Raw genomic sequence first — 25,845 nt, forward strand, 5'->3', positions numbered from 1 at the left:
CCGTGGAGAAACTGTATCTTGAAGGAATTCCAAGTTTGCCGCCCAGGGCCAATTTTTAAACTTCTTTGCTGAACCTGTAGCTCCCTTCAAGAACTTGAGATACTTCACATATGAATCCCTCAAATTCTTCCATTTGAGTTCAACAGCTTCACCTGTACAAAACAGTATAAAAACATCATTTAAGCAGAACGATAAAATCAAAAACAAGTTTGAAACATAAGTAATAACTAAAACTCACATTAATTTTAATGTATAATAAATGTTACAATAATTAATTCTAATATATTATTCTATTTGGAAATCTGAAGTTGGCTTTAGAGAACGATGGAACTTTCCCAACTGCATCGGGAGCATAGATGGGAAACACGTGGAAATCAAATGCCCTAACAAGAGTGGATCAAGTTATTATTGTTATAAAAACTTTTTTTCGATTGTTCTCTTGTCCATAGTTGATCCTTACTACAATTTTATTGTCGTTGACATAGGTAGTTATGGTCGGCACAGTGATAGTGCCATTTTCGAGAACTCTTTCTATCGCGATTTTGTTGATAACAAAACAATTCTTCCTCCAAAACCATTACCCGGGACAGAAACCCCCGTCCCTCATGTGTTTGTAGGTGATGAAGGGTTCAAGTTACAAACTTATTTGATGCGTCCTTTCCCAAGAAAGGCGGTCGTTGATAATATAGAAAAAAGAAGTTACAATAAACGACATTGCAGAGCACGACGTATCGTTGAAAATGCCTTCGGCATTTTAACTCAAAAGTGGCGTATATTTTTTAGACCTATCGAATGTAATGTTGATACAGCTGTACACGCTGTCAAAGCTGCTTGTTGCCTTCACAATTTTATTAGAGCTAACACAGAAAATGTCACAACTGATGAGCTAGAATTAACAGACGATATAACAAATCAACCCACCAATGCTTTCTCAGCCACTACTCCATTGAAAGAACGATCTAGTGATGCTGCCCATGCTGTACGAAACCATTTCGTTAATTACTTCAACTATTTAAGTTCGTAAATCATGATGTAAAAATTGTACAAAACTTGCAAAATATTATTACATATTTATATTACTGTTGCATTGTACGATTAAGCTCTTTGTAATGTTTTGTGTTAAATTGGAAAGTATAAATAAATGCGTATATATAGAAGATATCTCATTAATGAATACATAAAATAAAAATATGAATAAAAATAAAATATATTCAAACAATATATTATGAATATAGTGAATACATATAAATAAAAATTATCTTACTACTTTCATGTAGTTTCTCCGCGATATCTTTCCATGCTTCTGCTTTCGTCACTACATCTTTGTAGTCAGGATGACGAACATCATACAAAAAAACACTCTCCCGCACAAGATATATTAATTTTTCCGTCTCGTCAGCCATTGCTGTCCGCGCGAACTTTGTAGAAAATTACAACTGCTCCTCTGTCCGCTGCGGACTAGACTGGTCCGCTGCGGCAGACCGCCTTCTGTTTAACCAGCATGATGCAATCTAAGGTTACACTATGTCCGTGGCGGACGGGCGGCCAGGTCCGCGCGGACAGTCCGCCTCCTGTTTGACTGAGCCTTAATGCTGAACACTTACGAACACATTTAATTGGTGTGAATATATTTATTTTTATTTTAATACGTACTGAGTTTCCGTTATCATTAAGCCTGCATTTACTTAAAAAAATTACAAATTAATGTATAGTGGGGTTATTAGTTTAATCAGTTATAGGGCCATTACAAATTAAATTATTCCATATCAAGTTATTAGCATATTAGATAATATAATTTAAGAAAATAGCAATCAAAATATAAAAACCCATTTAAATACTCGAACTTGACTGTTCTATTGATTTTAACATTGTTTCGTGGACATACACCATTGCAGTTGAATTGTCTAAACGTAGCAAGTTCTTACCTAAAATTTTGTTAATAAATAACTGTACATCCATTAAGTACTATGAAGTTAGCACTCTTTCCATTTTAAACATGTTAAGACATCATAATTGGAGGACCTATCGTTTTGAAATGAAATTTTTTAAATGTTATTAATGCATTTTCTTAATTATGAAACGCTATTTAGGAAGACATGAACGAGTAACAACAAATTCATTTTCCATGCCCGAACAAGAACTGATTTTCAGGACATACAGCCAATGCACGAAAAGTGTAGCTTAGAAGCATAATATCTATCATGGGCGTCGTAACCGAGGGGGGGGGGGGGGGGTATGGCAGGGGGGGGGGGGACACGTCCCCCCAATATTAAAAGTCTTCAATATCGTCCCCTCCAATAATATATTTAGTTTCGTAGTTATATTAAAAATATGATTTCTGTGATATAACCCATATGTTGCGCAATTAATGATATTGTGTGGATATAGCACCAGCAGATATGTTAACTGTGTTTTTACAAATTAGTTCTCTGAAAATATGTTTTATAAAAAAGAAATTATATATTGCAACCAACTATAATTAGAATATTTAGGAAAGAAAAATGCCTAAAAACCACCTATTTGCACCTTAAAACCCCAAATTTTCCCGGGGGAGGACCCCCGGACACCCCACTTTTTTTCCCAGGGGATGGATATTCCTCAACAACTAAATCAATTGAAGTCCCCCCAAAAAATATATCCTTCCGACGCCCATGATAGCTATATGTTTCACTAATCAAACCATCCGCAAATGCTATGTTTTCGGATATCAAGTACCTACACCTGTTTATGTTTACATTTGATACTGATATAAATTTTTATACCATAACTAAACCTTTCAATTAAATGTGAAAGCAAAAGTTATAAAAGTTACTTGGAGGTGTTAATTGAATACCTACCAACAAACCATAAATACTTACAATTCTTTTAATGTTTAACTATATACATTAACACAAAGTTATGAGTTATGTTTGTCCGGAACACACAGGAACAAATGTGGCTGCCTGGTATTTACTTTGCATAAAAAAAAAGTGTATTTGTGTTTTAGCTCTCATCGGATCTGTTAATCAATACATATCGGAAATGTCAATATTGTAATAATAGAAGCACTCAAGTCATTCGGATACAGCTGTGCAAAACAAATTTGTTTCATTATATTATTTAAAAGGGAAGCAAAGGGTTGGTTGTTATTCTTTTTTCACCAATTTTCTTTGGGGTCAATTTTGTTATGTTTTTGTTATTTGTGTACTAATTTAGAAAATAACACTATAATCTCAACGTAAAACAAATGATTTAATACGTAAATATATTCCTAAATCCACGAGTGTTCAAGATAAAAAAATCTTAACGAAAGAGGGCATATAGTTCGCAGCAGCGGTAGCAAAACGAGCAAACCATCTGCATTCTGGATTTACAGATGGGAACAAACGAACAGAAAGAGCGACCTAGTTCGTTCAGGAGCTGCGAACTAAATTGATCGTTCCCAGTCGCAAACTATAATGCACAAGACTAATTAGTGGGCCACTTGTTCCTCTCCCCCTCCCCCCCCCCCCCTGTTTCCCCTGGGCATTGTTATCCGTTACTGACACTTCATTCAACATATAAGCATATCAGCTTCATCCCTTCGTTCATTCTTTTTATTTCAAAAAAATTGTAATAATCCAAATTTCGTGATTATGTTCTGTCAAATAGTTTAGTGGCATTTAGGCAGTGCTGTACGGGGTGTTGCTCGAAAATTAAAATCTGAGATTGAAGCTGACACTTCATTCAACATATTAACATATCAGCTTCATCTCTTCATACTTTCTTTCTACCATAAAGAAATTGTAATAATCCAAATTTCGTGATTATGTGATGTTAAATGGTTTAATGGCATTTGGGCAGTGCTGTACGGGGTGTTGCTCGAAAATTAAAATATGGGTGTGAAGAATACACTTCATTTAACATATTAGCATATCAGCTTCATCTCTTCATACTTTCTTTTTACCTTAAAAAAATTGTAATAATCCAAATTTCGTGATTATGTCATGTTAAATGGTTTAGTGGCATTTGGCCAGTGCTGGACGGGGTGTTGCTCGAAAATTGAAATCTGGGATTGAAGCTGACACTTCATTCAACATATTAACATATCAGCTTCATCTCTTCATACTTTCTTTCTACCTTAAAAAAATTGTAATAATCCAAATTTCGTGCTTATGTGATGTTAAATGGTTTAGTGGCATTTGGGCAGTGCTGTACGGGGTGTTGCTCGAAAATTAAAATATGGGTGTGAAGATGACACTTCATTCAACATATTGGCATATCAGCTTCATCTCTTCATACTTTCTTTCTACGTTAAAAAAATTGTAATAATCCAAATTTCGTGATTATGTTCTGTCAAATGGTTTAGTTGTATTTGGGCAGTGCTGTACGGGGTGTTGCTCGAAAATTGAAATCTGGGATTGAAGCTGACACTTCATTCAACATATTAACATATCAGCTTCATCTCTTCATACTTGCTTTTAACCTTAAAAAAATTGTAATAATCTAAATTTCGTGATTATGTCATGTTAAATGGTTTAGTGGCATTTGGCCAGTGCTGTACGGGGTGTTGCTCGAAATATAAAATATGGGTGTGAAGAATACACTTCATTCAACATATTAGCATATCAGCTTCATCTCTTCATACTTTCTTTCTACCTTAAAAAAATTGTAATAATCCAAATTTCGTGATTATGTTCTGTCAAATGGTTTAGTGGCATTTGGGCAGTGCTGTACGGGGTGTTGCCCAAAAATTGAAATCTGGGATTGAAGCTGACACTTCATTCAACATATTAGCATATCAGCTTCATTCCTTCGTTCTGTCTTTTTATTTCTAAAAAATTGCAATAACCCAAATTTCGTGATTATGTTCTGTCAAATGGTTAAGTGGCATTTGGGCAGTGCTGTACGGGGTGTCGCTCGAAAATTGAAATCTGGGATTAAAGCTGACACTTCATTCTGCATATTAACATATCAGCTTCATCTCTTCATACTTTCTTTCTACCTTAAAAAAATTGTAATAATCCAAATTTCGTGATGATGTCATGTTAAATGGTTTAGTGGCATTTAGGCAGTGCTGTACGGGGTGTTGCTCGAAATATAAAATATGGGTGTAAAAAATACACTTCATTCAACATATTAGCATATCAGCTTCATCTCTTCATACTTTCTTTCTACCTTAAAAAAATTGTAATAATACAAATTTCTTGATTATGTGATGTTAAATGGTTTAGTGGCATTTGGCCAGTGCTGTACGGGTGTTGCTCGAAAATTGAAATCTGGGATTGAAGCTGACACTTCATTCAACATATTAGCATATCAGCTTCATCACTTCGTTCTGTCTTTTTATTTCTAAAAAATTGCAATAACCCAAATTTCGTGATTATGTTCTGTCAAATGGTTTAGTGGCATTTGGGCAGTGCTGTACGGGGTGTTGCTCGAAAATTGATATCTGGGATTGAAGCTGACACTTCATTCAACATATTAGCATACCAGCTTCATCACTTCGTTCTTTCTTTTTATTTCTAAAAAATTGTAATAACCTAAATTTCGTGATTATGTTCTGTTAAATGGTTTAGTGGCATTTAGACAGTGCTGTACGGGGTGTTGCTCGAAATATAAAATATGGGTGTAAAGAATACACTTCATTAAACATATTAGCATATCAGCTTCATCTCTTCATACTTTCTTTCTACCTTAAAAAAATTGTAATAATCCAAATTTCGTGATTATGTTCTGTCAAATGGTTTAGTGGCATTTGGGCAGTGCTGTACGGGGTGTTGCTCGAAAATTAAAATCTGAGATTGAAGCAAACACTTCATTCAACATATTAACATATCAGCTTCATCTCTTCATACTTTCTTTCTACCTTAAAAAAATTGTAATAATCCAAATTTCGTGATTATGTGATGTTAAATGGTTTAGTGGCATTTGGGCAGTGCTGTACGGGGTGTTGCTCAAAAATTAAAATATGGGTGTGAAGAATACACTTCATTTAACATATTAGCATATCAGCTTCATCTCTTCATACTTTCTTTCTACCTTAAAAAAATTGTAATAATCCAAATTTCGTGATTATGTTCTGTCAAATGGTTTAGTGGCATTTGGGCAGTGCTGTACGGGGTGTTGCTCGAAAATTAAAATCTGAGATTGAAGCTGACACATCATTCAACATATTAACATATCAGCTTCATCTCTTCATACTTTCTTTCTACCTTAAAGAAATTGTAATAATCCAAATTTCGTGATTATGTGATGTTAAATGGTTTAGTGGCATTTGGGCAGTGCTGTACGGGGTGTTGCTCGAAAATTAAAATATGGGTGTGAAGAATACACTTCATTTAACATATTAGCATATCAGCTTCATCTCTTCATACTTTCTTTCTACCTTAAAAAAATTGTAATAATCCAAATTTCGTGATTATGTTCTGTCAAATGGTTTAGTGGCATTTGGGCAGTGCTGTACGTGGTGTTGCTCGAAAATTGATATCTGGGATTGAAGCTGACACTTCATTCAACATATAAGCATACCAGCTTCATCACTTCGTTCTTTCTTTTTATTTCTAAAAAATTGTAATAACCTAAATTTCGTGATTATGTTCTGTTAAATGGTTTAGTGGCATTTAGGCAGTGCTGTACGGGGTGTTGCTCGAAATATAAAATATGGGTGTAAAGAATACACTTCATTCAACATATTAGCATATCAGCTTCATCTCTTCATACTTTCTTTCTACCTTAAAAAAATTGTAATAATCCAAATTTCGTGATTATGTTCTGTCAAATGGTTTAGTGGCATTTGGGCAGTGCTGTACGGGGTGTTGCTCGAAAATTAAAATCTGAGATTGAAGCAAACACTTCATTCAACATATTAACATATCAGCTTCATCTCTTCATACTTTCTTTCTACCTTAAAAAAATTGTAATAATCCAAATTTCGTGATTATGTGATGTTAAATGGTTTAGTAACATTTGGGCAGTGCTGTACGGGGTGTTGCTCAAAAATTAAAATATGGGTGTGAAGAATACACTTCATTCAACATATTAGCATACAGCTTCATCTCTTCATACTTTCTTTCTACCTTAAAAAAATTGTAATAATCCAAATTTCGTGATTATGTCATGTTGAATGGTTAGTGGCATTTGGGCAGTGCTGTACGGAGTGTTGCTCGAAAATTAAAATCTGAGATTGAAGCTGACACATCATTCAACATATTAACATATCAGCTTCATCTCTTCATACTTTCTTTCTACCTTAAAAAAATTGTAATAATCCAAATTTCGTGATTATGTCATGTTAAATGGTTTAGTGGCATTTGGCCAGTGCTGTACGGCGTGTTGCTCGAAAATTGAAATCTGGGATTGAAGCTGACACTTCATTCAACATATTAACATATCAGCTTCATCTCTTCATACTTTCTTTCTACCTTAAAAAAATTGTAATAATCCAAATTTCGTGATTATGTTCTGTCAAATGGTTTAGTGGCATTTGGGCAGTGCTGTACGGGGTGTTGCTCGAAAATTAAAATCTGGGATTGTAGCTGATACTTCATTCAACATATTAACATATCAGCTTCATCTCTTCATACTTTCTTTCTACCTTAAAAAAATTGTAATAATCCAAATAACGTGATTATGTCATGTTAAATGGTTTAGTGGCATTTGGCCAGTGCTGTACGGGGTGTTGCTCGAAAATTGAAATCTGGGATTGATGCTAACACTTCATTCAACATATTAACATATCAGCTTCATCTCTTCATACTTTCTTTCTACCTTAAAAAAATTGTAATAATCCAAATTTCGTGATTATGTTCTGTCAAATGGTTTAGTGGCATTTGGGCAGTGCTGTACGAGGTGTTGCTCGAAAATTGAAATCTGGGATTGAAGCTGACACTTCATTCAACATATTAACATATCAGCTTCATCTCTTCATACTTTCTTCTACCTTAAAAAATTTGTAATAATCCAAACTTCGTGATTATGTGATGTTAAATGGTTTAGTGGCATTTGGCCAGTGCTGTACGGGGTGTTGCTCGAAAATTGAAATCTGGGATTGAAGCTGACACTTCATTCAACATATTAACATATCAGCTTCATCTCTTCATACTTTCTTTCTACCTTAAAAAAATTGTAATAATCTAAATTTCGTGATTATGTTCTGTCAAATGGTTTAGTGGCATTTGGGCAGTGCTGTACGGGGTGTTGCTCGAAAATTAAAATCTGGGATTGGAGCTGACACTTCATTCAACATATTAACATATCAGCTTCATCTCTTCATACTTTCTTTCTACCTTAAAAAAATTGTAATAATCCAAATTTTGTGATTATGTCATGTTAAATGGTTTAGTGGCATTTGGCCAGTGCTGTACGGGATGTTGCTCGAAAATTGAAATCTGGGATTGAAGCTGACACCTCATTCACATTTTAACATATCAGCTTCATCTCTTCATACTTTCTTTCTACCTTAAAAAAATTGTAATAATCCAAATTTCGTGATTATGTTCTGTCAAATGGTTTAGTGGAATTTGGGCAGTGCTGTACGGGGTGTTGCTCGAAAATTAAAATCTGGGATTGAAGCTGACACTTCATTCAACATATTAACATATCAGCTTCATCTCTTCATACTTTCTTTCTACCTTAAAAAAATTGTAATAATCCAAATTTCGTGATTATGTGATGTTAAATGGTTTGGTGGCATTTGGGCAGTGCTGTACGGGGTGTTGCTCGAAAATTGAAATCTGGGATTGAAGCTGACACTTCATTCAACATATTAGCATACCAGCTTCATCACTTCGTTCTTTCTTTTTATTTCTAAAAAATTGTAATAACCTAAATTTCGTGATTATGTTCTGTTAAATGGTTTAGTGGCATTTGGGCAGTGCTGTACGGGGTGTTGCTCGAAAATTGATATCTGGGATTGAAGCTGACACTTCATTCAACATATTAGCATACCAGCTTCATCACTTCGTTCTTTCTTTTTATTTCTAAAAAATTGTAATAACCTAAATTTCGTGATTATGTTCTGTTAAATGGTTTAGTGGCATTTAGACAGTGCTGTACGGGGTGTTGCTCGAAATATAAAATATGGGTGTAAAGAATACACTTCATTAAACATATTAGCATATCAGCTTCATCTCTTCATACTTTCTTTCTACCTTAAAAAAATTGTAATAATCCAAATTTCGTGATTATGTTCTGTCAAATGGTTTAGTGGCATTTGGGCAGTGCTGTACGGGGTGTTGCTCGAAAATTAAAATCTGAGATTGAAGCAAACACTTCATTCAACATATTAACATATCAGCTTCATCTCTTCATACTTTCTTTCTACCTTAAAAAAATTGTAATAATCCAAATTTCGTGATTATGTGATGTTAAATGGTTTAGTGGCATTTGGGCAGTGCTGTACGGGGTGTTGCTCAAAAATTAAAATATGGGTGTGAAGAATACACTTCATTTAACATATTAGCATATCAGCTTCATCTCTTCATACTTTCTTTCTACCTTAAAAAAATTGTAATAATCCAAATTTCGTGATTATGTTCTGTCAAATGGTTTAGTGGCATTTGGGCAGTGCTGTACGGGGTGTTGCTCGAAAATTAAAATCTGAGATTGAAGCTGACACATCATTCAACATATTAACATATCAGCTTCATCTCTTCATACTTTCTTTCTACCTTAAAGAAATTGTAATAATCCAAATTTCGTGATTATGTGATGTTAAATGGTTTAGTGGCATTTGGGCAGTGCTGTACGGGGTGTTGCTCGAAAATTAAAATATGGGTGTGAAGAATACACTTCATTTAACATATTAGCATATCAGCTTCATCTCTTCATACTTTCTTTCTACCTTAAAAAAATTGTAATAATCCAAATTTCGTGATTATGTTCTGTCAAATGGTTTAGTGGCATTTGGGCAGTGCTGTACGTGGTGTTGCTCGAAAATTGATATCTGGGATTGAAGCTGACACTTCATTCAACATATAAGCATACCAGCTTCATCACTTCGTTCTTTCTTTTTATTTCTAAAAAATTGTAATAACCTAAATTTCGTGATTATGTTCTGTTAAATGGTTTAGTGGCATTTAGGCAGTGCTGTACGGGGTGTTGCTCGAAATATAAAATATGGGTGTAAAGAATACACTTCATTCAACATATTAGCATATCAGCTTCATCTCTTCATACTTTCTTTCTACCTTAAAAAAATTGTAATAATCCAAATTTCGTGATTATGTTCTGTCAAATGGTTTAGTGGCATTTGGGCAGTGCTGTACGGGGTGTTGCTCGAAAATTAAAATCTGAGATTGAAGCAAACACTTCATTCAACATATTAACATATCAGCTTCATCTCTTCATACTTTCTTTCTACCTTAAAAAAATTGTAATAATCCAAATTTCGTGATTATGTGATGTTAAATGGTTTAGTAACATTTGGGCAGTGCTGTACGGGGTGTTGCTCAAAAATTAAAATATGGGTGTGAAGAATACACTTCATTCAACATATTAGCATACAGCTTCATCTCTTCATACTTTCTTTCTACCTTAAAAAAATTGTAATAATCCAAATTTCGTGATTATGTCATGTTGAATGGTTAGTGGCATTTGGGCAGTGCTGTACGGAGTGTTGCTCGAAAATTAAAATCTGAGATTGAAGCTGACACATCATTCAACATATTAACATATCAGCTTCATCTCTTCATACTTTCTTTCTACCTTAAAAAAATTGTAATAATCCAAATTTCGTGATTATGTCATGTTAAATGGTTTAGTGGCATTTGGCCAGTGCTGTACGGCGTGTTGCTCGAAAATTGAAATCTGGGATTGAAGCTGACACTTCATTCAACATATTAACATATCAGCTTCATCTCTTCATACTTTCTTTCTACCTTAAAAAAATTGTAATAATCCAAATTTCGTGATTATGTTCTGTCAAATGGTTTAGTGGCATTTGGGCAGTGCTGTACGGGGTGTTGCTCGAAAATTAAAATCTGGGATTGTAGCTGATACTTCATTCAACATATTAACATATCAGCTTCATCTCTTCATACTTTCTTTCTACCTTAAAAAAATTGTAATAATCCAAATAACGTGATTATGTCATGTTAAATGGTTTAGTGGCATTTGGCCAGTGCTGTACGGGGTGTTGCTCGAAAATTGAAATCTGGGATTGATGCTAACACTTCATTCAACATATTAACATATCAGCTTCATCTCTTCATACTTTCTTTCTACCTTAAAAAAATTGTAATAATCCAAATTTCGTGATTATGTTCTGTCAAATGGTTTAGTGGCATTTGGGCAGTGCTGTACGAGGTGTTGCTCGAAAATTGAAATCTGGGATTGAAGCTGACACTTCATTCAACATATTAACATATCAGCTTCATCTCTTCATACTTTCTTCTACCTTAAAAAATTTGTAATAATCCAAACTTCGTGATTATGTGATGTTAAATGGTTTAGTGGCATTTGGCCAGTGCTGTACGGGGTGTTGCTCGAAAATTGAAATCTGGGATTGAAGCTGACACTTCATTCAACATATTAACATATCAGCTTCATCTCTTCATACTTTCTTTCTACCTTAAAAAAATTGTAATAATCTAAATTTCGTGATTATGTTCTGTCAAATGGTTTAGTGGCATTTGGGCAGTGCTGTACGGGGTGTTGCTCGAAAATTAAAATCTGGGATTGGAGCTGACACTTCATTCAACATATTAACATATCAGCTTCATCTCTTCATACTTTCTTTCTACCTTAAAAAAATTGTAATAATCCAAATTTTGTGATTATGTCATGTTAAATGGTTTAGTGGCATTTGGCCAGTGCTGTACGGGATGTTGCTCGAAAATTGAAATCTGGGATTGAAGCTGACACCTCATTCACATTTTAACATATCAGCTTCATCTCTTCATACTTTCTTTCTACCTTAAAAAAATTGTAATAATCCAAATTTCGTGATTATGTTCTGTCAAATGGTTTAGTGGAATTTGGGCAGTGCTGTACGGGGTGTTGCTCGAAAATTAAAATCTGGGATTGAAGCTGACACTTCATTCAACATATTAACATATCAGCTTCATCTCTTCATACTTTCTTTCTACCTTAAAAAAATTGTAATAATCCAAATTTCGTGATTATGTGATGTTAAATGGTTTGGTGGCATTTGGGCAGTGCTGTACGGGGTGTTGCTCGAAAATTGAAATCTGGGATTGAAGCTGACACTTCATTCAACATATTAACATATCAGCTTTATCTCTTCATAGTTTCTTTCTATCTTAAGAAAATTGTAATAATCCAAATTTCGTGATTATGTTCTGTTAAATGGTTTAGTGGCATTTGGGCAGTGCTGTACGGGGTGTTGCTCGAAAATTGAAATCTGGGATTGAAGCTGACACTTCATTCAACATATTAACATATCAGCTTCATCTCTTCATACTTTCTTTCTACCTTAAAAAAATTGTAATAATCCAAATTTCGTGATTATGTGATGTTAAATGGTTTAGTGGCATTTGGGCAGTGCTGTACGGGGCTATTGCTTTACGGGGTGTGTTCACCATAATCTAATTTTTTTGTGATTAGATATGATGTTAAATATTTATGAAAATTTAATTACGGAAATTCTGAAATTATTTTTGGACAACCTGTGTTTAAGATACACCAACTTCTGTGGCATCCTGTACTTAAGCTCCGCCCTGTTGTGCTCTTCAGCGGGCTTGCTATGCCCACTGCTGCGGCATCCTGTGATTTAGCTCCGCCCACTGGCGCTTGGTAGTTGGAGTGGGGGAATGGAGGGGAATCAGAATAAATCTGGGATAAAGCCAACTTCACCTCAGTGAAACTTTAGACATTTTTTGGGGGTCGTTCTGGGTCATCTGTGTCGTCATTATCTTTTCTCCATTTGGAAAACTTAAACGACGTAAACCTGCTCATCGCAAATCACCTTAAGAACAATAATATTGTAAACGTAACGTAAGAAGTGTGGTTTAAAAATTTGCGTCGGAAAAAAGAAAACACGAGAAATAATGATGGCTGCCGCGACTACGCTAGTCAACTTAGTACCGTACTGTAAAATTTACTGGATCAGTACTTTTAATACACAAGATTAAATTAATATTTTCAGTACCTGACTGTTATAACCAAAAAGGCCAAAGAAAATAAATACATCCCAGTAATTTAAAATATGTAATTTACGTAATCATTTCCTACCGCATTTGTCTTGTGTTAACTTGATCACGTTAGTTTTGCCGAAATACGAGAGTTATTGTACATGCGCTTTAGTTTAACATATGGGGTACGCAATCTTTGGTGATTTTACAACACTTCTCGTACACGCACTATAGTTAAAGGTATAACATACAATACCTTTGGCATTTGTACGATAGTTTATATTACGTAGTACGAGAAATGCATACAAAATTCTCTAAAGTAAACAAAAAACAAAGCGCGCCTACATGAAAAAATGCTATGCGAGTTATGCAACGATTAATAATTTTTATTTTGTCTGCGCTTGAAACTGTTGAGGCAACGATTATGCGATAAAAGTCGGAATATTACAAGTATGTAATGGAATTTGGTTGTGCTGTTTTGTGAATGGTCTCAAATGGGGGTTAGAAAATTAGAAAAACGTAATTTTTTTAAACGAACGTTCAGTTTTTCGAATATATTTTAAAAGGTTTCAAACCAAACCGAACGTAAGGGTTCGGTTCGGTATTTTCGAACTTCGCCCAGCACTACAATTTTCAATTACTACCTAAAACTCTTAAAAACCCACCTCGAATCCTACCTCGGATCCTACGAATCCTCGAATCCATAGGATTCAGTATATTCGACGAATCTTAGATTCGAAAATCCCATCCCTAATATAAAGACTTCACAATAAAAGACCTCCATGGTTATACAGAGCTTCACACCACTCTGTGCACAAACGTAGGGCTCATATATTTGAGTCATGCCAGGGTATTGGGATTTAACCTACTACACTCCCCACATGAGTGTAGTGCATTTGCTATTATAACTAGAGGCAAGATTATATGATGAATAATGATAAAACTGAAATAACAGAAAAATTGAAGTATGTAATTACACTGTCGTACACTAAATGGTAGTCAATATAATGCATAACACTGAAATGCAGTGAAATTAACCACAATTACCTCATTGTGTGTATAAAAATATAGAATTACTATATAAAATCTTTAGTTGAGGCTTTTAAAAATTTTTAAAGATTTTTTGTGTAAAAATAATTATTTAGTTTCTATGTAAGATTTTATCAAAGTAAAGTAAATAAAAATAGTCTACAGCTAATATAATACAGACAAGGCTAAAGGCCTACAAAAAACATCACAGGGGAAGACATAAGTATAATGATTTGGGGCTTTTAACATTGCACAATATGTTCACCTAAAATAAAAGTAGTTCTCTGAACAACCACGTCAATTGGGAAATTTTGTCAAGTCAAAAAAAATAGCCTTAGATTTGACATTGACATTCTGAAGCATTCACGCTCCTATTTGCTTATTCATCAGCATTCAGATATTAGAAACTGCTTCAGTATTACAGTTGCTGTTAGTTTCTCTGGTCCGAGACAATGTTGATGCAGCAAGTGGTGACGGATGGCCGTGTCCTCTGTTGACGTCAGTGCCTGCTCAAGACGCAAGGCACCCGTAGAAGACAGTGGCCCCCGTCCAGGGAGGAGATCATGTGCACGATCAACCGGCGGCCAATCTACGCCAGGTTCCACTTCATGGACGGCCAGTACCACGCCGTGGAGTTCCACCCGTCCGCCACTGCCAGAGACGTCATGGAGATCGTCAAGAAGAAGATTGGTCTGAGGGAGGGCGCCATGGGTAAGTGATACATATTTGTTTACTTTTTGATGATCGAGCGAGGTGGCATAAGAAAGATAAGTTTGGATTCTCATTCGGGATGACCTGGTCCTGCCTGTAAATATTTGTTACGAATAGTTTCCCTAAATGATTCCAGGAGAATCCTGGGCCGTAGCAGTTTTCTTACCCAGTTTCTCTGGATTGTAGTGAATGTGTCTGTCTATGACCTTGTTGTTAGAGACGAAATTTCGTGGTTTTATTTTTAGGCCCATTTTGTTATTAAAACAGGTGTTTATTTATTTTTTTGAAATCTGTTTATTAATAAAGTTTGCATATTACTGAACAAATATGATAGTTGAAAGTTCCATGATACTTAATTGTTCCATGATTTTAATTTCTCCAAAACAAGTGTCCTTCTGACTGATACATGATGCACTTTTTCAATATACATAATAATTTGTAATAACCATGTTTAACTTTTCGGAACAAATAAAATAAAACTGTTAAGTATTTCTGTGTTTTAAAAATGTTCTGAGGTCGTAATGTAAAAAAGTGACTAATAACAGTTTAACAGATTAAAAAAAAATTAAAAAATTTCTAAACTTTTGTTATTAAATTGCTTTACAAACATCATGCTAGATAAATTACTTTTACATGTAGCTCTGCATAACCATTGCCATTTTGCTACGCCATTTTGCGGAAATGGGGCTTCAGCACTTACTCATGATTATTCATCAGTAAGAATCAATATTTCGATTGTTAAACAGTCGTTTACATAATATAAAGTCCTTTGAAACATTTTCTTCAGTGAATTAAATATGTAAAAGATAAGGTAGTTTTCATTAAATTTAAGTTTTCATAAGTAAGTGCTGATTATTCTAATGATTATAATTGCATTTTGGTGCTTAGTAGTGTTAGATGGTGTATTGACATGCTTTACTACAGAGTTATTTCAGTTTTGTCACAATTCACCATTTAATATTGTCCCTACTTTCTGTCAATCAGATGTGAAACTAAACACCTAGCTACTTGTTGAATGTAATTATTTCTAGTTTCCATTTCACATTTGTACTTGGTGACATTGCTTTATATTGCATTGTGCCAATGTGGGTTTGATCCCATCCCATTGTGCATGGCTCAAGCCTATCAGCACAGTGTTTGGCACCCGACTAGTTTGATGCTCCATCATTTTGGAGAGCCTGTAGCCTTAAGTCTCTGTGTAAAACCACGTAATGTAAATCCTGAATATTACTTTTTTTCCCTCCTTTTTTGTTCAAACTGAACTCCTCTTGCTTTTAATGTTATTTTTCCCTGCAATATTTTCTTACTGTTTCTTAAAATTCAACATTCATACCCTAGTTCAAACAAGTCTTTTCTTTTGTAAAATCTCATCCATGAATGCTACTGAGAGGACTTAATAAACATGTCATTTTGATTACTTAGAAAATATTAACAGGTAAAATCATTGTTAACTATTTTGTATGTTATAGTACTAAAAAACCTTTTTGTGTTTTTTGTATTAAAGTTATTTTTTATATTCAGCCAGGAAACAGACCTTATTAGATTTTCTTCCTTAGCAAACACCATTTGATGCCTGTACCCACAAAATTGTTTATATTATTTTTTATAAAATATTTATGTTTACTTATTATAAATTTTCCTCTATTCTTACCTTCTTGCTGATATTAATAGCTTTTTCCCCCCTGTAATTACAATACATACGTATTGGTGCTCTTAGTGTTTATAGCAATGCATACACTATCCTAGAAATAAATATTATTTAGTATAAACTAACAGCTGAAAAAATGGAAAATAAATATTATATTTGTCCTGCAGTTGAAACATGTAGAGAAAGAAATTGAATTGTTTTTTTTTTTGGGCTTTGGTGACTATTTTTTTATTGATAAAAGAGGTGCACATGCTTTTATTTTTACATCAATTCTTATATATATATTGTTGACACCCAACCACAGGTCAAACACAACTGCCTGTCTTAACTACTGAAATTTTATTTTGATGCCAACTCTAATGCTATCTAATAAGAGAACAGCAAGTTAAATTAGTTTACAAATGAAACTGTCATTTATGTTACTTTTATACCTGTATAGCTTACAAAAAAATTAACTGCACTTTGTAGAGGTTTTTTTTTTATTTTATTCTTCTCAAAATAACACAGAAAAGTAGTAGAAACATTTAAGGTTGTGATCAAATGGATTTGGTTACATGTAAATTTTACCTCTACCTTTCGCGCAAAGGAAATTGAGAAATTTAAATCATCTTAATATTGAGTTTGCTGTTAAACCCTAAGATATTTATTTATTTCAAATATTTAGAGTAGATGCCACTTTTCAGCTATTCATTACTAGCATAAAATTTAAAATGTACTAATGATTTTTTTAGGGGCCTTCAAAGATGTCTTTTTGTTTGGAAATCAGTTTTTCTCTGATTAGTGTATTTCCCCACGCTTTCAACATTTGATTGACTTAACCAGTAACATTCAGAATTAACAGGCTGGTAATAGTGATTAATTACTTAGCTGAATGTTAACCACGTATGTATCTTAAAGTTAATATGAAGTTAGAGGTTTACCATTATCATTACATTAGGTACTATCAATTATATATTTTATACATTAATTGAAATGAACCAATTATTTCCACCGATGATCAAAAAGCAAGAAATATGTCAAAATAGTTTATGAAAAAATGTTCCATGAAACTGTTTAAGTTTCTACTAAATAATATAAGCAAACCGAATATAAAATAGCAAAAAAAATGATTATGACCTGAAAAAACTCTTAATTCAATACAGCTATAAAACACTTATCAACTTTATCACAGAATAAATTAATAAAAGTTGTAAATGATGTTGACCCCAAAATGGGTTAAAAATAAATTGGTATCTACACTTGAAGTTCAGAAACATTACCACTGGTTGATATTTTGCAATTGGTTAGTTACAGACAAAAGTACATTAGCAGATTCAAATGAATGTGATTTTTAATCTCTGCATCCTGATGGGGCCATGGTGGTAGTGTCATATAACTTGCCCCACCAAGCTGATCTGGGTTTGATTCCCGGAGAGGTCACACTGAAATTTTTTTTGATTGGGAAACTGGGCTGATGTTACCATAGACAGCAGGTGTTCTGTTTCCCTGTCCTTTTATTCTGTCAGTGCTCCATCCTCTTCTCATCACCGTCTCTTATGATCATGATCTTGAGACGTTAAGCTCTAATTTTTTAGCTCATTCCACACTGTGTTTACCAAGCAGCGTTGGAATGGCCATGTGTCACCATAATAGCACCAAAATTCAAGTTATATCATGGAATTAAAAAGCATTTAATCAAAACTTAATTTTCAAATCACAAAAAATGTAACCTTTTAATGTTTGAAATTCAAGAAATGTTGTTATTTCCGGACAAAAATTGTACCAAAGGGCATAGATCAGAAAAATTTGTTTGAAATTGTTGTTTTGTGGATCTCTTATTTAAACACTTTTAAACAACAAATGCACCCCAATTAAATTTTATTCTGAATGTATGTATCTATTTTAGTCCAATATGTTAAAAATTATTTTATCTTAAAAATTCAGCATAAAAATACACCCATTTGGTGTAGTAAGCCTTACAAAACTGTATTTATAAACATAAAAACAATAACAATAACACTAAAATCTTCTGTTTTAATAATGGAATTGGACTAAAAATAGAACAATATGGTAATCTTCTCTGTAGTTATAAAGAGAAATGAACACGTATGCTGGGCTACCGCGCAGGCTATGCCATCTACGAGGTGCTGGGTGCGTCGGAGCGCAGCCTGGTGGCGGAGGAGAAGGTGGCGGACGTGATGTCCAAGTGGGAGCGGTACCGCCTGGCCAACGCGGCGGGGGTGAGCTGCGTGGGGCCGGCCGCCGCCGGCGGCACCACCTCTGTGGTGGTGAGCAAGGCGTGCCGGCGCCAGCATCACTTCTTCCTCTTCAAGAAGCACCTGTTCCTCGACGAGTACCTGGACCTGGACGACCCGGTGGAGAAGGAGCTTCTGTACCACCAGGTGCTGCACGGCCTGCGCACGGACCGCTTCCCCGTGTCCGAGAAGGAGGCGGTGAGTTCCCGTGGTTACACTCGGCGACCTGTACCCACTTCCCCGTGTCCGAGAAGGAGGCGGTGAGTTCCCGCGGTTTCACTTGGCGACCTGTACCCACTTCCCCCTGCCCGAGAAGGAGGCGGTGAGTTCCCGTGGTTACACTTGGTGACCTGTACCCACTTCCCCGTGTCCGAGAAGGAGGCGGTGAGTTCCCGCGTTTACACTTGGCGACCAGTACCCACTTCCCCGTGTCCGAGAAGGAGACGGTGAGTTCCCGCGGTTACACTCGGCGACCTGTACCCACTTCCCCGTGTCCGAGAAGGAGGCGGTGAGTTCCCGCGGTTACACTCGGCGACCTGTACCCACTTCCCCGTGTCCGAGAAGGAGGCGGTGAGTTCTCGCGGTTTCACTTGGCGAGCTGTACCCACTTCCCCCTGCCCGAGAAGGAGGCGGTGAGTTCCCGTGGTTACACTTGGCGACCTGTACCCACTTCCCCGTGTCCGAGAAGGAGGCGGTGAGTTCCCGCGGTTTCACTTGGCGACCTGTACCCACTTCCCCCTGCCCGAGAAGGAGGCGGTGAGTTCCCGTGGTTACACTTGGCGACCCGTACCCACTTCCCCGTGTCCGAGAAGGAGGCGGTGAGTTCCCGCGGTTACACTCGGCGACCTGTACCCACTTCCCCGTGTCCGAGAAGGAGGCGGTGAGTTCCCGCGGTTTCACTTGGCGACCTGTACCCACTTCCCCCTGCCCGAGAAGGAGGCGGTGAGTTCCCGTGGTTACACTTGGCGACCTGTACCCACTTCCCCGTGTCCGAGAAGGAGGCGGTGAGTTCCCGCGTTTACACTTGGCGACCAGTACCCACTTCCCCGTGAGTTCCCGCGGTTACACTCGGCGACCTGTACCCACTTCCCCGTGTCCGAGAAGGAGGCGGTGAGTTCCCGCGGTTTCACTTGGCGACCTGTACCCACTTCCCCCTGCCCGAGAAGGAGGCGGTGAGTTCCCGTGGTTACACTTGGCGACCTGTACCCACTTCCCCGTGTCCGAGAAGGAGGCGGTGAGTTCCCGCGTTTACACTTGGCGACCAGTACCCACTTCCCCGTGAGTTCCCGCGGTTACACTCGGCGACCTGTACCCACTTCCCCGTGTCCGAGAAGGAGGCGGTGAGTTCCCGCGTTTACACTTGGCGACCAGTACCCACTTCCCCGTGAGTTCCCGCGGTTTCACTTGGCGACCTGTACCCACTTCCCCCTGCCCGAGAAGGAGGCGGTGAGTTCCCGTGGTTACACTTGGCGACCTGTACCCACTTCCCCGTGTCCGAGAAGGAGGCGGTGAGTTCCCGCGTTTACACTTGGCGACCAGTACCCACTTCCCCGTGTCCGAGAAGGAGGCGGTGAGTTCCCGCGTTTACACTTGGCGACCAGTACCCACTTCCCCGTGTCCGAGAAGGAGGCGGTGAGTTCCCGCGGTTACACTCGGCGACCTGTACCCACTTCCCCGTGTCCGAGAAGGAGGCGGTGAGTTCCCGCGGTTACACTCGGCGACCTGTACCCACATCCCCGTGTCCGAGAAGGAGGCGGTGAGTTCCCGCGGTTTCACTTGGCGACCTATACCCACTTCCCCGTGTCCGAGAAGGAGGCGGTGAGTTCCCGCGGTTACACTTGGCGACCTGTACCCACTTCCCCGTGTCCGAGAAGGAGGCGGTGAGTTCCCGCGGTTACACTTGGCGACCTATACCCACTTCCCCGTGTCCGAGACGGAGGCGGTGAGTTCCCGCGGTTACACTTGGCGACCTGTACCCACTTCCCAGTGTCCGGAAGGAGTTGGTGAGTTCCCGCGGTTACACTACAGCTCTACACTGTCACACAGGCAAGCATGTGACCATAACCTACAGGCGAGGTGTGACACACATACAGTATAACTTTATAAGTACGTATGTACATAAGTAAATCATGTGTTTTATAATTTGGTCTAGCATATTTTTAATTTCTATTAGAGAAATTTTATATTTTGGATGTTTATTATTGCAACAAGTTTTTATTACTATTAAATAAAATTACCTAGAATAAAGTGCCATTATTTTGGAGTTCATAAATTTATTTATATATATGTGTGTGTGTGTGTGTGTGTGTATGACGTTGATAAAATAAGACAGAGTTTTTCCGATCACCATGAAATTTGACACATCGAAGTGTTTTTACATGGAGAAGGTTTTTATGCTATCTATTTTATTGTAACTCATTGCTAGATGGCGCTGCAGTGCATAAACGTTTAAACCATTCAACCAATCCTCATAGATGAACAGAAAATGATTGGTCTTAGACATACGAACATCAATTGTGTATAATTTCTTTACGTCCATCACACTGTCATATAGCGCTGTCCATTGTGCTTTAACTCGCGGACAATATATCACTCTTTGTTCAGCCTGGGCAACACTAGATACTGCAGCTAGTCAAATATATGATTGGTACTCACTATATGTTCTCCCATCTATTGGACTGGTGTGGCAACATGTTTTCACACAAATATTGTCGCTTTCCAATACTATTATATAATATATACTACATTTTGTTCCTGGCTTGCAAGCTGGTAGACTGTGGCGTGTTTCATATACCTATTGTTACTTGACCAAACACTAATATTCTAGGGTTAATATAGTTTGTGCTGTAAAAAAAAATGGATTTTGGAAGTAAATATTTGGAAATGCCAATTGGTAGACATCTTAAAACATCCCTTATGCCTGCCAGATTTTTAGTTCATTATGCCTGTAACAGTTTCCTGATTCATAATTTGCATAACATATAGAAAGGATACACTATAGAAAATTTTAATTGTATTTTTTTTTTTAAAAGTTTGTATTTAACACATTGCGGTACATGATCAAAACTATGTAGTGCCCTGTAATATGGCTGAAATATTGGCAAGTTCGTGATGAGTGGTGGAATTTTCTTAAATGTCCTGGAGTATTTTCTAGCTTTTGCGCACGCATGCTGTATCCTTTGTTGTTAGTAACACAGTTTCTTCACACATGGTTTGACATTGATCTCTTTACTGTGCCCCACATACACAGGTCATGGATTGATTCTCATCACATGAGCATGATGCAATCATTGCAACCTATGACCCCTCTTTAGATGATGCTGTGGTTTTCTGGATGTGAAACCAGGACCCTCCCTTTAAATGATTCATGCAACTGGGAATTTTAAGTACAATTTCTTGGACATACACTATTGCATTTTTGCACAGTTTTTCATTGCAAAAATCATTAATGCAAAATAAGAAGAAAAAAATTAAAACATAAACCCACAGAAAACAAGCCTAAATCAGCTGTCAAACAGATAAACCCAAAGATGAACCTAAACAGGTATTTCGGACACCATAACGATGACAGCACAGACAAACACGTTCAAACTTAAATATCACACAGCACAGACGAACACAGTGGGCTCACAATGACGAGACTATTTCAACAATAATAGTAAATGCAGACAGACATCAAGACTTGGACAACACAGCAAATATATGAACACAATGATGAAGGTAAACAGATATAATTATATTACCAACAAACACAGAAGGTTTCCTATGACAGAACAGTAGCGACTTTTCGGGAACTGGCATCCGTTTCCTTCATCACGCACAAACAGACTGATATCGGACACTGAAAAACTGGTGTTTTTATATAGGTTCAACCACCTCCGTTTTTATTTCTTATTTTGCATTTATGAATCTTTCCAATGACAAACAATGTAAAACTGCTATGGAGTATGTCCAATAAATTGAATTGAATTGAATTAGGACCCTCCCATTGTCCCATTTCTGCTTCATCCACTTTATTCTTCTTCCTAAAGTCTGTCCCAATACCTGTATCTTATCGATGTGAAAGCATCAACTTCTTCCCATTTTGATCCTTTACCTGTTCCATCTCCTCTATGCTGCTTGTATCCTTACGTTCTTTGAATTTACCTAGTACGCATACCTCTATTTGACAGCTCATGCCCTTATTGTCTTGTAGGAGATATGGAGGGATAGCCCTCTATCTTGCGAAGTGCACTCGGGCTTAACTAGCACAGGGATGTCCTTGCTTGCAGAACATTGTCCTTGCTGAGCCCTCGGTAGGCGTGTTTCTTTATTGTTTCAATTCCAAAACACCAGGGCCATAGCCAGGATTTTGTGGAGGAGGGGTCCAATATTAGCATTTATTCATTGTATTATGAATGAGCTTCCTTTAAATTTTAAAAGGAAATTGATTATTGTGCTAATATTTGGGGAAATACCTAAGTAGTAGTTTTAGAACTCCAAAGTTTACACGTAGAATTTTAAGTAATTATTTTGCTTGAGAAAACAGAACTGAAGAATTAATTTTTTGTTTTTATTTAATAACTATTATATTTTTTTGTGATTTCATTTAAACCAGTCAAAATATATCAATGTTATTAAATACTTGAGACACACATGCCAAGTCTGTATGAAAGACATAGTAACACGTGTGCAAACGGGCATTAGACTACATACTTGGAAGCATCCGAGTATGAGGCATGTCAGGCTTGACACTAATGTAGCCCACTTAGGATTTCGATAATCCTTCCAAAATAATCTCCTTTAACCTTATGTAGCTAAGTCGCTTGTAATTTTATCATCATTTTCATTTTTTATTATTCTGGAATGGAAGGGTCAAGACCCCACGGACCATCCCCTGGCTACGTGCCTGAACATACCAGCATGTTCATATCTAAATTTAAATGAATAGTCATAAACCAAGTGGTTCGGAGCCCACTATAATCGTGGGAGGTCTTGTTGCTTTGTCTCTATGCATAACTGTGAGACAACTTTATAACCCTGCTGACAATGAAAACAATCTTATAAAGTGCAACAAGGTGTATTTTGATCACAGCTCTAGTTAAAAAAAAAAAAAATAATTGTGTGTGGAGTCCATACACGTTGGAAGTGAAACTTCTTGCTTATTATATTGTTTGGTATAGGGAAAAACAATTCTCTTTGGCTGAGGTTACAGATGAAAACGATATGCAAGTATGTGAGCGCTAAATTATGCTAATGCAAAAGTATGCACGTGTGTGAAAGTGTGCACGTGTGTATGTGTGCATGTGTCCAAGCACGCTGCATCATTTCTACCTCTCCCCTGCTGTCTTCTCCTCTACCGGATTCCCCACCCCGTATGTGATTGGAATTTTCGTATAATGCTTGAAAATTGTAGCGCCCTCAGCAAAGAAGTTTCATTTGAAAAGGGAAAAGAGGGGAGCCGTCGTCACGTTGGCGATGCGGCGCGGAGGGAGAACGATGTCGCACGCCCCTCGCAGGTGATGCTGACGGCGCTGCAGGCCCAGCTGGAGATGGGCGACTGCGGCGACGTGCTGGAGGACTACCGGCCGGTGGCGAACCACTGCCTGCCCCCCAGGTTCGTGCCGAACATCCCGCACGAGGGCGTCGCCATGCACCACCAGAGCCTGCGGGGCATGACCATGGCCGAGGCCAAGAAGTCCTTCCTCAACCTCATACGCAGCTGGCCCCTGCACAAGGCCACTATATTCGACGTCATGGTGAGCACCTTCCTATTCAACCTTCAAATAACATACTTTGGGAATGACTAGTGATGGACTAACTAGTTTTTTAGAGTTTGACATGATATAACTGGTCTGTTTGTGCCCGATGACAAGAACAGGTTCCAGTTTCCGAAACGTAGCAACTGTTTTGTCGTAGGGAAGCTGCTGTGTTGGTCGGTGTTGTTGTCATTTTTTTGTTCGTAATACAAGCTCTTTATCTTCATCGTTGTGTTCATATATTTGCTACGTTATCCAAGTTTTGTTATCTGCCTGAATTTACTGTTATTTACTATTGAATCTTTCTCGTTTTTGTTGAGCCACTGTTTTCATCTGTGCTAATATAATTTTTTGAATGACTAAATTCTTTCTAAAGAATTCTTATGCTGTCTTATGTTTAAGTTTGAATGTGTTTGTCTGTTTGGTCATCATTGTGTTGTCCATAATACCTGTTTAGGTACATTGTTTAATTTAACTGTTTGACATAGCTGATTTAGGCTTATTCTCTGCAGGTTTGTGTTTCCATTTTTATTTCTTAATTTACGTTCTTGAATTTTTTCTATGACAAGCAGTGCAAAACTGCAATTGTGTGTGTCCCATTCTATGAATCATTTAAACAATCTACCAGGGAGCTTATACAGGGAAGAGGCAAGGGAGGGATGTATATAAATTCTGCCCCCACTATATTTTAAATTTCCCGCCTAGTACTATAAAAATAAGTATGGCGGACTACATACGTTTTTAAAACTTCCACAACACAAAAAAAATTTTTATAAGCATATATACAACATCTTTAATTATTATTTCCAACTGGCCTCGTGGCCGTGTGGTTAGCATTGCTGACTACTAATCCAAAGTTTGACGGATTGAATCCCCGCCGCCGCGATACCTTCCATTTTTGTACTTGTAAAAATAAATATGGCACGCGACACTAGCGCTCCAGCTTCCTAAATTAGAACCAAGATGCCATCGCCCGAGCAGACCACGCTCCACGTGACGTCAACAACCACCTGAGGATTCCCTCCACGTGACTCCCGGCCACGCCCCACCCGGCCACGTGGTGCCACACCCACCTGCTGCCACGCCCACCTGTTGGAGTGCCACACCCACCTGTTTGGTTGTTTACTGTGTCACAGAACCAGCTCGTTCCCCCTACTGTGTGTGTGTGTCGGCCCCATCCATCGGTGTGATGTCATTGTTCCGCTCCCGACATTTGCCGAGCGAGGACGATTAGGAATCAGTTGCCATTGCTGCCTGAGTAAGGAGCTTCACGCATATGTTGTCCAATTCGCCATAATTGATTGATACTGGGGGAAACAGGCCTCGCCGCACATGGTCTATGTTGCGGCCCTGAGGAGAGAATAGCCGGGTCTACATGCCCGTTATTCATGTGGTGGCGCCCTAGGCAGATCACCAAATCGACGAAGATCTCA

At 37.5% G+C, this 25,845-nt stretch overlaps 1 protein-coding gene across 2 annotated transcripts in view; it reads left to right on the plus strand.

Moving 5' to 3' along the window:
• The window catches only part of LOC134531029 (myosin-I heavy chain), a 373,169-nt gene that overhangs the window by 324,303 nt on the left and 23,021 nt on the right, over positions 1-25,845 (plus strand). For both annotated transcript variants that reach the window (XM_063366521.1, XM_063366522.1), the window contains exons 30-32: positions 14,585-14,792; positions 18,547-18,872; positions 24,173-24,412. In XM_063366521.1, coding sequence (XP_063222591.1) covers positions 14,585-14,792; positions 18,547-18,872; positions 24,173-24,412 — 774 coding nt within the window. The remainder of the gene's footprint in view (positions 1-14,584; positions 14,793-18,546; positions 18,873-24,172; positions 24,413-25,845) is intronic.

The sequence above is a fragment of the Bacillus rossius genome, chromosome 3 (assembly GCF_032445375.1).
Source record: "Bacillus rossius redtenbacheri isolate Brsri chromosome 3, Brsri_v3, whole genome shotgun sequence".
In the NCBI taxonomy this organism is placed as follows: Eukaryota; Metazoa; Arthropoda; class Insecta; order Phasmatodea; family Bacillidae; genus Bacillus; species Bacillus rossius.